Genomic DNA, 14,345 nt, shown 5'->3' on the forward strand with positions numbered 1-14,345 from the left:
ACAGTTTTAAAGGCAACCGGTTTATTCAGAAATGTCTATGGATTTTAATCAATAGACAACAAATATTCGTTGTGTCAAAATCCGATAAGCTGTACGGTTAGTTCGTAAAATATTGACAAAAACCGTGTAGTTTTACAATTTAATATATCAATATAACCGCCACGTCACTATAGGTTGACAAACTCTCATAGGTGTTAAATTTCTATCATTTATGGACGACAGCACAATTTTACGAAATTTTAAGACTATTAAAAAATCATGTTGGAAGATAAAAAAGTTGAACTGAATACATTGCAAAGGCAATTAGGAAATGTCGGAAGTCACTTGCCTCATATTGTAGATGTCGAATGGAGGCTAGACTTCGCTGTGAACACGTCTGAATTGGAAAATGTCAATACTCTTCAGTACACTATTACATTGAAAACAGAATGTCCTGAACAAGATGTGGTCTTCGTGTGCAGCGAGTCTCAGCTAGAAGATCTCCTATATAAGCTGAAGGAAATAATTAGACACTGTGAAGTCATTAGCTCCTAAGCATTTTTAACAGGTATGTCTGAACAAATTTGTTTATCATAGTATTTTAGTTGGGTTGCTTACTTCCTCAAAGAATGTTAGCAACCAATATGCCATACTTCTCTTGATCCTCAGCCAGCCTAAATACCGTATCCGTACCTTAAAAAAACCTGTCCACAATAAATTAAGGTAAAATTTGACTTATGACTCACACTTTGGGCGCGTATTTGCCAAAAATATGCATTTTTTTTTAAACCCAACTAAGAACCTAAAATACGATTTCACGAAATAGGTTCTTAGTTTAGAATTAGATAAATAGAAGTGTTAAACTGACTCGGTTTCCTTAAAAATGTGTACTTTTAACTGAATTTGCATTTTTTAAATAATGAATCACAAAATAAGTATTCGAAAGTTAACACAATTGTTGTTCGGTCACTCATAGTACAAGCAGGAAACTGGTGAATCTACTTCACATGGAGAACCTAAAACAACTTCCTTTTTTCAACAACTTAAGCATTAAAAAACGTTTCTATTGGGGTCTACTCTTTGAAACTTTGACCCATTTTAAAAGACATTAAACAGCTCATAATAATAGATTGTCAAATATGTAGTTAGTGATAAGTAGAGCATTTTTTTATATATATCTGTATAGCTCCTTTGGGATGATTTTTCACAAACCATCCAAGTATTATTATTATTTAACCCTAGCGACCAATTTATTAAAAATCTCACCTAAAAAATTCCAAATTGGTAATCCATTTACTCTAAAAAAATGAAAGCTCAAAAAATAAATTATACCACAAAATTCACCAGTTTCCTGCTTGTGTGAGTTTCCAGACATCTCGTATATCATTGTGGATTGCAAATACAAAAAAAAGTTTACTCGGCTCTGTGGTTTTTCTGATGTCTCATGAATTTGTAATGTATTTACTGAAAACTATCATTTCTGGTTTGTACTTATAAATCATTTGAATAGTTGTTTTGTCTTACTTATTTTTTGGTCTTAATAAAATAGCAATCAAGTTTTAATACATATTTCAGATAAAGAAAAAAGACACTATTTAGTATACATGTAATTTAATAAAAATAAATTGACAAGTTAGAAACATACAACTAAAATATTATTAGTACTTCTATTGTCCTAATATACACAATGTAAAAACATAAATACAATTTGTTAAAAAATAACAAAATAATATGTAATTATTTAGGCACTTACAGGGCACATGTACAACTATTACTTCATATTCTACACAATGAAATACAAAGCACTTTTTAGACTTTTTTACATCATTTTCTGAATCACTGTTGGGAAAAATGGGTGTATAAAGATCATGTTTTCGGAGGTAGAAAATTAGTCATAAAAAATATATTGTGTTTATGAACATATTATAAATAAACTGGGTTACTCTTATCTTATGTTAGAAGTAATTATTATGTTCAGAACATTCGAGAATACCGTTAAAATCTGTATATGTAAATATAAATAAATTATTTATTATCATCCTTCAAACATCTAAACATTCACACTACATATTGCAGGGATATGGCACCTTTTTTAATTTAATTAATAAAAATATATAGGACTCATTGCTATGAGATTCTACTTCGATTGAAACACAAGTGCCTGTCTTAAATTTCTATATAACAAATGTTATGTTTATGGAAATAACACGAAATCATTAAAATATCAAGCGCAAATCATTTTTAACGATGCATTAGTTGCAGAAATATTATGTCAATTTATAGTGTTACATTAATAGATAAGGCACTTCTTTGTCACGGTTTGTTAATCTTTGAATAAATTTTGTACGAACACAAGCGGTTGGAAAGTTAGCGCTTCATCTTTTCCAAGATGGGAATTATCATGTCAAAGGTCGGTCTCTTGCCAGAATCCTCGTTCATGCATATCTTAATGAGCTTGGAGATATGCGGGGCGATTCCAGGCCCAATGGTAATCCTCAGTCCTTCCAGCGCTATCTTCATTCCACACTCCATGGGAGACAGATCGGCAAACGGAACCTGAAATAAAATAATATTAGAACATGACATTGTGTCTTTGCTTGTTTACAGATTTTTAAGATGGCGTCAGAGTTGAGCCGCTTGCGCGAGGAGAATGCCACGTTGATGACGCAGGTGGAGATGCTAGAGAAGGAAGGAGCAGAGCTGTCGGCCCGACTAGCCGAGGTTGCCGTGATGGAGGCACAGATCCGAGGGGAGTCACAGATACAACTGCAGAGACAGCTCGCCAAAGCCGAAAAGAAACTAACTGCTCTAAAGGTGCAGCACCCACCAGAGGCAGACCCGCATCAACCCTCAACGAGCCATCAAACCGGTGATGACAATATGGTAGTCTGTCTTCAAGAGGAACTAGTCAAGGTGAGACTCTGCGAAGCCGAGAATGAAGCCACAATTAGAGAACTCAAAAATCGCATTAACGAACTTGAACAAGATAAAAAAACACTCCACGAATCAGTTGTAGACAATTCAGTGGCACACTTGCAAGAAGAATTAATCGCCGTGAAACTCAGAGAAGCCGAAGCCAACCTTTCCTTAAAGGAACTCAAGCAGAGAGTTGCCGAACTTTCTGAAATGTGGATGAAACACTTGCAGGAACACAGGCAGGAGAATCGGTCCCACTCTAATATGGGCGTATTAAGTACTCCTAAAAAGATCATGCGCGCCTGGGAAAACAGAACCGTGGACACGCAACGTCTCGAAGAGGAACTGATGACCTCGCGCATTCGTGAAACGGAAACCAGAACCGAATTAAAAGACCTTCAGCTCAAAGTCATGGAATTAGAGTCGCAGGTGCAGGTCTCAACTAACCAGCTACGAAGACAGGATGACGAAAAGAAAGTATTGAAAGATGAATTGGAGGCCTCCCAGCGTAAAATAAGGGACCTGCTCAATAAACAAAAGGAAAAGGAGCAAAAGTACATAGATTTGTCCAGTAAAAATGATTACGAGCAAATGTTGTCAAATATCCGGTTCGCCGAGGACTCCCAGAAGATAGCGGCTCTAGAGCATGAGATCTCAGTGCTGCAGATGAGAAATCAGATATCAATAGCCGAGGGAAAGCTAAAGACCAATGAAGAGAACATTGAAAATTGCCAACAATTCAACGACAAAAACGAATAAGCCACATCTGCCGTAACTTCCGACTAAAAGTATGTAATAGTGAAATTTTTTACAAATCTATTTTCTTATGGGTTTACTTGATGTATTGGTAAATTTGTGATAAATCTAATTATGTTCTTTTATAGATCGTAAGGCTACAAATAATAGTACATGTATATTGCCGTGGAATGAAAAGCAACCCATTAGAATTTTTATAGCTTATTATAATATTATGAAATGTAATCGGTTTTATGAAATTCCAGTAAGAATATTTTTAGATGTTAGATAACAAACAGTATGGCGTATATTTTACCATTATTTATTGTAAAAGTAGTAATGTTTGATTAAACTGAATGTTTCTTGTGGTTGTCAAATCAGATGTTAATACTAGATTAAATTGTGGTTAGGCTGTTCCTGCTCATACTTTTTAGTCCTCTAATTTAGGTTTCATTATGAAATGGCTTATACATAAATACATGTTACTATACATTCCAAATTATTTTAGTCTAGTATTATTAATATTGTATTGTATTATATCATATCAAGAACTTTCTCTGTTCTGTTGAATGATGACAAATGTAAAAGAACATCCGTGAGACCAACAGTGACAATTTATGACGGTAATTTAAAGTATGTTTTTGTGGCCAATACCTATATAAGTTAAGTTAGCCGTAATGCTTGGGATAGTGGATTCCTATCAATTATACAATGTTGCCATACCAATTAAATAAGTATAACTATCAAATAAACATGTACGTCTAATATCAACAGATTTTTAGTTGAATATTACCCATTTTATAATTTTAACAGAGCAACTAAAGCAGCAAAAGCTCTCAAACATTAAGATCTGGCATTGTGAAATTTGCAGTTTATTCTGTCCAAAATTTGAAGATCAACAAAACTATTTTCATCATGGGCTTATGAAATATACTTTTTTTTTAAAATAAGACAAGACATATCACACCATGATCGCCAAAAGATTAATAAGGAATATACTTGTACCAAACTTTATAGCGAATATTTATTTTATTGAATACCATCCACCTTAAGTTACAAATATCGTTTAATTACTTTGTTTTGCCCGGCTATTTAGCAATATAAACTGTAAAACTTTGTCGCTTACAATGTCGTTTCAACTTTCCGTAAAAGTAACTGATGTTTTACTTAATAAAACCTATCAAGTGGTATATCAACTAAGGTCAATTCTGTTCTACATGATTTTGAAGTAACCCAGTCCATAAAATGTAATTGAAATATCCGATCTTGTTAATCTTATTTTCCAAAACAGTATTTTTTTTAACGCAATTCTGTGGAAAATATGGTCCCTGTAAAAACAGAATTAAATGTATTACTACTGACTCAAAGTTTGGCAAAAAGCTTAGAACAAGCAAAAGTGAAGACTGATTTAGCTGGTGTATGTATCAAAGTAGACTGACCTCTCTTGTCGCAAGCTCCCAGAGCAGAATGGCAAAACTCCACATGTCAGCCGCCTCCCAGTTCCTCTTGGCGGCCGGCTTCTGCAGCGCCTCTGGGGCCATCCACGCCGGCTCATATACACGCGCCTTCTCCTGGAACGAAAACTTGGCGTCCGCCATGTTAATGCGCGCCGTCAGGTCCTCGTCAATCTGGAACAAACCATTTCAATTACATAAAACATTAAATTAAACGCCGAGTGGAGAGTGGGGCTGACTAGTGACATTGCATTTTTGGTCTCCACGCATGCTGAGTGTGGCATGTTCTTACCATGATGTGTTTGCTGCTGAGATGGTAGGCGGGCACTGTCTTGTCCCTCTGCAGCGAGTGTAGAAAGGCCATGCCGCGCGCCACGTCGCTGGCCAGCCGCACTGCCTGCCCCGCGTCCAGCACCACCCCCCGTGTGCCCCCGCTCGAGTGCAGCAGGCCGTACAGTGAGCCCCATGCCATGTACTGGCTGATCACTACCAAGGATGGGGGTGCCACGCAGCAGCCAACCTGAAATATGAATGTTATAATGATTGATTATTGAGGTAAAAAGGTAAGCCTTCAGAGAACCTTACCATGTCCGTTATCGGGGCAAATGTGTAAATTGTGGTGAAAAATGATTTTTGTTGTATTATGTCATAATGCGCTTCCTCTTTTAGCCATCATTTCAGACAACCTTGAGGTGTCCATCATTTAGGCAGTGATACATATACAGTCTTGCCATTGTTAATCTTTTTTTATGTGTTTAATGAATACTTTTCAACTTTGACTGAACCTACCACTGGTAAGATGTTGGGATGTGAGAAGATGCGCAGCTTGGGGAACTCTTCGTTGAAGTCTCGCTGGATGCGAGGAGTGCACTCCCTCAGGGCCAGAATCTTCGCCACAATATCATTCTTCTGCCACCGCCCACGCCATGTTTCCCCTGAAAATGCATTTATTTATTAGGTGCAAGTTTAGGTTGGTGTAGAATTAATACAAACCATAGTGCAAATCTTGACCTTAATATACAAGAGAAGAAATTTTTCAAGATGCTAATATTATAATAGTATTCTCATGGAAACTAAAATTAAGTTGGGTATGTTTAATTATATGTATGTTTTATAATGAAAAAGGGAGTACCTTTTCATCGGGTAGAATCATTATCCTTATTTATTCCTTGATTTTTTTTCTTTCATTATTTCATCAATATTCTAGAATAAAATTCACTTAACCTCGTCACGCTTCTGGCATATTGACTGTCAGAAGGTCGGAGAATTCAAGCATATTTTCACTTTGGAATAAAATCCAAATAAATGGAATATTTCTTAATGTAGTTGAAAACTAAAGGCTCTTTTTGAAAGGTGATGAAATAAGCTTTAAAATTTTATTGTCAGAAATAAACATACATTGAATTTTAAAAAATATTTACCTTGCGTTTTTTCGTCTTAGCACTGAATTAATATTACAGACAGCGAAAAAAACACCCATTTTATTAGACAAATGAAAAAGATTATTGTCACCTCAATTTTTTGACAAAAATTATCTGTAAAAAATTTCATAAATTTTTCTCAAATTGCGGTCCGAACCTTCGGTACATATTTTAATTCTTCTGTTGTTAAATTCTAGATTCGAATATAAAGTATAGTGTTTTCTCTTTCTAACACCGGTAAGATCATATTTCTCACTATGACAGCAAAAAAGATAACAATTTCTACGAGACCATATGAGTTGTTCCGAAGAGCGAACAAATTGACTACGGGTAATAGTTGTTTGTTCGAAACTTAAAAAACTAAAAAAAGTCAAACTGAACAAATTAACCTGAGGGGTTAGTTTTATTGTGACTTGGAAAACAGCAACTCTGTTTATGTCTCACTAAACGATGCAGTTCGTTGAGTCAACACCACTTCTATGAGTATCAGCAAATAGCTATGAATATCACCCAACGACAACCCCTTTGTTAAAGTGCATAGAGATTGGACTATTGTGATAGGCACACGGGAGATAAAACAAGGGGCCTACAGCCATATTTACCAGAAGGAGTGGTGGCAATTCGGATTTGGAGGGCCAGCTCGCTGATGTTGATTCCCTTGTGCCTGGACAGGGTGGCATCTCGACTCCTGGTCTTCAAACCCAACCAGGACTGGTCTTTGAAGTTTATCTTCTTCAAGTCTTGCCCGGCTTCCACGGCCAGTTCGTTGAGTCTGATACGTTAAAGATAACTTTTTAAAAATTAAATGAAGAGACTTTGTTTTTAATCACTTTACTATACATAATTTATAGATGTGTCAACTAGTTTCCCTTCTTCAGGGCAGTATTACTATAAACTAACTTAAGTATAGACATTTTCATTATATAGAAGACTAGCGCAGACCCATGAAAATCATGGGATTAAAAATAGATATTCAATTATACAAAATTTTTAATAGAAGTAAAAAAAAAAAAATTATTGCCACGACCAAGTATCGAATCCCGATCAACGGTTTGACTTGGAAGGCAACTATGCTGACTATTACACCACCAACTATTTTGATAATGGTGGCATAAATTAATTATATATATGTACACACCTGAAAATATAAGAATAAGGAACTCTAGTGAAAAATATATTCATATAGATCAACATACGCTGATTCTGAGAATATTGAAGAATTTATAAATCGTCATTTAAAAACAAATAGAACACCATCACATTAAAAGACACCTTTTGGTTGGTACGACTGAATCTGCTGATTCATCACAACCAGTCAATGTGAGTAATATATCTATGGTTTTACAAAACCCACATCAGTGCTGCCGATACGCGGAGAATTCCCCAAATTACGGGGAATTTCTGAGATTTTTCATGAATTGGGTTTTTTGCAGGGAGAACCTTTTTGTGGGAAAAATTAGGGTATTCCGGGCATTCCTTGGTTATCCAACCATATTGAAAAATAATTGTGAGAATGTACTATATTTCGTTTTCTTTCACAGCAAATTTTTTTTAAAAGTCCTTTTTTAAATTCTTGAATGAAAGAGATCCGAAAATGAAGGATAATAAAAAAGTGCTAATTTCAATAGAATTTTGTTTAATTTTGGAGGTAAAGAAAGTTGTAGGGAATTTCTATACTATTCTTAACATCTCTTGTGGGTATTTTAAATGTGTGGGCATTGGCAACCCTGGTCCACATTCACATTAGAACCGATGAAAATGTTGTGAAGCACGTTTTTAAATACCGGTAAATTGTCAATCAGGTACGGTCACGGATGTATTTTGGCACTTTGGTTCAAAATTCAATAGTTCAATACAATAACATTAGTGATGAGATGCTTATACACATATTTTACCTAGTGTTCTAATCTTAATCTTACTCCCATACAAAATACAGCGCGGTTACCTGGTAACGTCACAGGTCACGTCCATAAATTCGGTGCTTTTTCAGTAGGACCCGAAAAAATAAAACTTAAAATTGTTTTAACTAATAAAACTAACTATAAAAAATATATACTCTTATTTAACCTCCGAGTATACTCGGGCGGCCAGAATTCGGAATTCATACTAAAGAAAAATTTTAATTATTTTTTCACACTATGCACCACAACATCAATATTCAGTCCCATTTTGGGCCCGAAATGGCTTTTATATGAGGATATATATTTTGAGTAAATAAAATTCATTGATAAAAAAAAAGTTTTTTTTCCATTTACAATTTTTAAATGATTACTGAAGGGGTTAAGTTAGAAGGTCATTATTGATTTTTGAAAATGGACCGGAGTTCCTTATTATATATTTTTGAATTTTATAATATCACATCCGAAATGTTACATAAAAATATGGACCTAAAAACGCCTGAAGAACAATTTGATGCCGCGGGGTGAGCATCATAAGCAATCATAAGCCGTTATAACTGCGTTAACAATACACAATTAAAATTATACTAGTTCACTATGCGTCACTTTGCACACAAATCATACAAGAAGGCTGCCAGGCAATTCCCCCTCACCCAAAAGTTGGCTTCAATTCCATTCATACAAAATCGCACTAATGCTGTCCAGAGCTTTTTAGGTCCATGCATAAAAACAACCATTTACAAAGAGATTATCGTACCTGTGTGACAGCTGGCCCCTAGCCTTATCTAGTGGAGTATCCCCATCCTTGTTGGCAAGAGAGACAAAAGCCCCTGCGGCAACCAGATCCTCAGCAATGGGTCCATATCCCCAGAAACAAGCGTAATGTAGGGGAGTGTTGCCATGCTCATTAATAAAGTTTACATCAGCCCGGTATTGCAATAACTAAAAAAAAAATTATTATTAAATCCATAATTCTACAGAGAAATTCTTTTATGTCAACTTTCTATGGAAACCATGCCATAGGGGTGAAGATAATTTTTTTTAATTATATTAAACTTACAAGTTGCACAATAGTACGGTGGCCATGGGCTGCCGCAAGATGAAGGGGAATATCATCCCCGCGGTTGGTGGCATTGATTCGAGCACCCCTCTGAATCAGCATTTCCACCAGTTTGATGTGTCCCTCCTTGCAGGACCAGTGAAGTGGACTGAAGCCATGATCATCTCTGGAAAAAGATATTTGATTTAGCACATACTGAATGCAAAACACTTCAAAGTATTGGGAAGGTATCAGAGACCATTTCTGTTAAAATATATTTAATTTAACACATACTGAATTCAAAATAACAAAACACTTCAAAATGTTGGGTAGGTACTAGAGGCGGCCCGTGACTGAAATTGCCAGCAGTGAATTTTACTTTAAAAATGCACCTAGGTAGGTAGGTGATATAGGTGTATCAAATTAATCAATGGTGGTGCTGCAATTCATTTGCTCCACAATGTTACATTAATTTGTAAAATATAATACTGCTCCGTCACTATTCACAAAATAATCTCGAGAATAAAGGGCACGTAATTTATTTTTTAAATCACCGAAATTGTTAAAATTCACCAACATTGTAAATTGACTATTTGATATTGTGGCAAAGTTAAATTATGGTTGTTGGAAATTATAATTTAGTTTTTGTGAAAATTTATTTACAATGGTACATGGCTGCAATTAGGGGGGTAATTTAAGTAGGATTTGTTTCGGTTTTTTAAATTTAGTTTTGGCGTTTACATCGTACTGAGCGAGACAATTGATGGACGCGTTTTTATGGGTTGGAATGCCTGAGTAAAAAGATTCCGCGAAACTTTAGATGTGGTCTTTAAGGAGAGGGAACCCTCCCGGTGAAGTTGGGAAACCCTCATCCACTTGGGGGCTCCCTGGACAGTGTGAATGGTTTTATTTTGGAATGTTTGTAGTCTATTTAATTGGGTTTTTGAAGCATGGGCCCAGATTGGGCTTGCGTAGGTTAATTTTGGTCTTATCGTGGATTTGTATATTAAAAGTTTATTTCTTGGAGATAATTTCTTGTTTCTTTTTCATATCATGGGGTAAAGGGCTGCAAGGGTTTTATTGGCTGAGTTAAGTGTTTCAGTGATATGCTTTACCCAAGTTATTTTGCTATCAAGGATAATTCCGAGGTATTTAATGTTTTTATTCCAAGGGACGTTTTCTCCGAATAGGTGGATATTGGGTGGTTTTTTGGACGTCTATGGGAGAAAACACAGGCGGCGCTTTCAGAGGGATTTATACTAATTCACCGTTTTTTTTTAAATGATTCTAGTTCTGAGACGTGGACTTGGACGCGTCGTGCTGCGGTCATTTCGCTTACTGAAGTCGACATGACTTCAGTGTCTGCAAATTTGCCTATTTTAGATTTTTTTGTGCGATAACATTGTAAATTAGTTTTCCTAAAGTAATTAATTCCATAAGAACTGGATACGCATGTTCAAAGTGGTGCAAAGTACACTTGCCATCAAGGTGCTTTGCGCATGCGTCGACGATGCACAAGATGTTTTATATATCTTCACTGCTCTAACACGTGATTTTACATTATGAGCTCACATTATTATCTGTCTCATTCATGTCATCATTTCAGCGGGCCAAGCTGTCCTTGTAGCATGGGAAAATAAAGTTTTGTGCACACCTAAATATTTACAATGGAGTCGTCGGAGTCTTATACTAGCAGATAGCTCATCGACCAGGCGGGAATTATGAGTAGAGTAATGTACCTTGTATATTGATGACCGGGGCACAGATGTTGTTGTAAGTTATGTGAAGACTGAATACAAGCAGTGAATGCATATACCATGGAACGCCTCTGGTAGGTACCATTCAACTTTGAAGGCGTCCATACACAATGCCATAATAGTTAATTTCTCGGGAAATGTATTTTCACTATTTAAGGTATGCAAAAATACGCTGTGAAGTCGGTATCATTTGTGGCCATGTACCTACACCTAATTATAACTATCGTTTTCAAACACACCTTCAAACTACCTATCTATTTTCCAAAGACACAAATGGTCTTTAGGTGTGTATGGCTACAACTGCCGTCTGCACAGAGCATTTTTGACGTTGTGCCTTTAATAGACAGGCAAAAAAATCACGTTTTTCATATTTTTTCTCAGTGAATGTCAACAGGTGTATGTTAGTAATAAATCTCGTTTATTATTGATAAAGCATTTTTGGTTAGTTTTACTCTGCTGATAAATCTTTAAAACATCGGCCTTGTATAGAGTTACTTTCTTGTTATTAGCTGTAATGTACGCCTTATTCATAAAGTTGACATCATCAACGTGAATTTTCTGGCATGACAGAAGGACGTTTTAACATTTGAGACACGATATTTTAGATTAATCCTGCGAATGGGATCCCTTTGTAAACAGCCTGCAGAACGCCAAAAGACGTCTCTATAAATATTTGGTCTCATTTCGTCAGGCAATGTATAATCATTACATTATTTATGCGTTAAAATCTCCCACACATCCCCGCTTCCCACTTACGTCATGAGCCATTTGTGGAACCAGCTGTTAGTGGGCGTGTCTAATAATCCATTTATAGTAAACGATAAACGAAGTAAACCAGCACAAATTCTTCCCTAAACTGCCTATTTAAACTATATTTCATAAAGATATGCATTTGTTTACCCAAGGTTCATATCATGTTCCGTATCATCGAGCCAAACCCTCACTTGCATGGTGTTTCCCTCCCGACACCAATGAAATATATCCTCCATGGCGATACTTTATATTATTTGCCTTACAAAATAAATAATAACACAATAAAAGGCAACCGATTCACGTTAACATAGTGTTAAATTGCACAAAATTTTATGAATACAAGTCAATTTGAGAAAATAAACACAACACACTCAAAAAAATACTATTAGACAGATTTTGGTGTTACTATTTAAAAGAGATTCATAGATAATTCCATTCTTATAAAAGTTAGATGTTAGGGACTAGTTAAGTACTGCAACATGTTGTTCAATGAATTGTCACTGCAGTTCCAGTTACCAGAAACCGATCAGAACCGGTTATTAATCCAGTTACTTTTGGAACCGGGTCCTGAAAAACAAAGCTCGGGGTAATAAACCCTAATTTCCGTTTGACATGATACCTAATAATATCTTTTTTCATCCAGTTTGCGTAATCAGGATGAAAAAAGGGACGTGTTTTATTTTGATAGTTGGTACTACCGTACATACGTGTTTGGTAATGCCGATTTTCGTCAATTTAGTAGCGTTATTTTTGACATCTGACACAATATTACATTTTTAAAAGTAATGGATATAATTAGTAAGGGAACGGAATTTTGAAACCTATTGCTTTGGCATCTGTGGCAGTTTGCACTGCTGTAATTTTGGAATGACATTTGAATTGCAGAATTGAACGGAAACTGTAGATAAAACCGTCGCTTCTACGGCGGATTATGGACGGAATGAAGTAAAAAACACTAATTAATTATTTTGTGAGTACGTGGAAGTACAATTTTTTGTTAGTATTTATGTACCTTCTTCTTTTTTCGTATGGTGTGGGGGTTAGAGGGGGACATCTAGGTCTACGAGCCATTCTAGGGCCTCAGGCGTCGTCATGTGAACCTCATCAATCCCGCCGGGGAATGAATGGAGCGGGCATTCGTTGACCACATGTTCGGTGGTCTGCACCGCACCACATTTACACATCGCCGACTCTTTAAGGCCCCGTCTGTGCATCATGTGAGCACAGCGGCTATGGGAGCACCTTAACCTATTGATGGCGGACCAGGTTTTGCGAGGCAATGAGAACCCAGGCTGTTTCTCGGTGGGGTCCTGTATGAGAAGAGCATTTCCCACGTTGGCCGTTTGCTACTCAAGTTTCCACCTATCTTCTGAGTTGAGAGGTAATCGGAGGAGCCTCTCTCCTTCCGCCCAGAAGGGCTTTCGGGACTTCAAGCGGCATGCCGGGTGGGAGACGACATCTTCGTGTAAAGGTATTGCGCTTTTTTGCAGCACCTTCTTGTATTCCCTCGGTGTTGCAATTTCTCGCCTGATATATATAAGAAGGCCCAAGACCGATAGTTCTCCCGGCCAAGGGGAATCGATATTTATGTATAGTTATTACTCTTGCGTATGAATGGACGTAAAAGAATCAAAGTATATTTTGAAAATACACTAATATTTATAAATTTATGCAAGATTAATTTTGATTTTACATATTTTAATTCATATCTTTGTACACAAAATCACGGGAAATAAGTAGTTACAAACAATACTTGATAGAAAAATGGTAGAAAACCTATGTGCTAAAGGCGTCGTCATTATCATCAGAATCTCAATCATCACTCTGTAACTACTACAACCATCACAACCCCTTTAATACATCGTTTGCAAAGGTGACATTTAAAAATGTTCTGTAGATTAAACTGATTCCAAAACATTTTTTTGAACTTCTGATAGTCTAGTGGCCGATTGATCGACAAGTATTTCCACAAAATCATCGGTTATTGAAATAGCTTGTTTTTTAGTGAAGCACTTTTGCTTAATTATTTCACGGAATCGTAAGACGGATAGAACGTTTTCAGACACCTGACTTTTGTTTCCTTTGTATTGTTCTTTGGTCGACTTTAACATTTCAAATATTTTACTCTTTCCGGCTACAACAACATCAACACTTTAAATATTAAATTTAAAAAAAAAACGAATAAACATAGAGACTTAAAACTTGTTTTATTATTTTAAGCTATGTGTGATCTGTATATAATCCCATTTTTCAAGAAACACGTTTTGCTGTTTGCAGCTGACGACTTTTAATAAATCACTAAAGGTTTTACATTCTTATATCTAGATGGCGTTAGTAATTTACAGAAGTACTATATATTAATTTTGATACAGATATTGACACCGCTTTTACCA

At 36.0% G+C, this 14,345-nt stretch overlaps 1 protein-coding gene and 1 pseudogene across 2 annotated transcripts; one reads left to right on the top strand and one right to left on the bottom strand.

Annotated features, from left to right (window-relative positions):
* The first annotated feature begins 409 nt into the window (after positions 1–409).
* On the top strand, positions 410–4,972 carry LOC149422419 (ecotropic viral integration site 5 ortholog pseudogene; annotated as a pseudogene). Its single transcript, XR_016302398.1, has 2 exons — positions 410–547; positions 2,587–4,972. The product of XR_016302398.1 is annotated as an ecotropic viral integration site 5 ortholog pseudogene (transcript).
* Ilk (integrin linked kinase) lies at positions 1,580–12,358 on the bottom strand. The gene is made up of 8 exons (XM_089633280.1): positions 12,100–12,358; positions 9,464–9,629; positions 9,161–9,345; positions 7,108–7,277; positions 5,874–6,019; positions 5,377–5,604; positions 5,070–5,258; positions 1,580–2,535 (listed from the first exon to the last, which is right to left on the bottom strand). The coding sequence occupies exons 1-8, from the start codon at positions 12,186–12,188 to the stop codon at positions 2,347–2,349; spliced, it is 1,362 nt and encodes a 453-aa protein (XP_089489406.1). The 5' UTR covers positions 12,189–12,358; the 3' UTR covers positions 1,580–2,346.
* Between the last annotated feature and the right edge of the window lie 1,987 nt (positions 12,359–14,345).

The sequence above is a fragment of the Hesperophylax consimilis genome, chromosome 7 (assembly GCF_061612785.1).
Source record: "Hesperophylax consimilis isolate HC1 chromosome 7, BYU_Hcon_1.0, whole genome shotgun sequence".
Lineage (NCBI taxonomy): Eukaryota > Metazoa > Arthropoda > Insecta > Trichoptera > Limnephilidae > Hesperophylax > Hesperophylax consimilis.

Coding starts and splice junctions, on each gene's coding strand:
- Ilk (XM_089633280.1), bottom strand. CDS start 12,188: ATGGAGGATATATTTCATTGGTGTCGGGAGGGAAACACCATGCAAGTG. Junction 9,630..12,099: donor GAACATGATATGAACCTTGG/GTAAACAAATGC, acceptor ATCTTTTTCCAG/AGATGATCATGGCTTCAGTC. Junction 7,278..9,160: donor AGGGGCCAGCTGTCACACAG/GTACGATAATCT, acceptor TTAACGTATCAG/ACTCAACGAACTGGCCGTGG.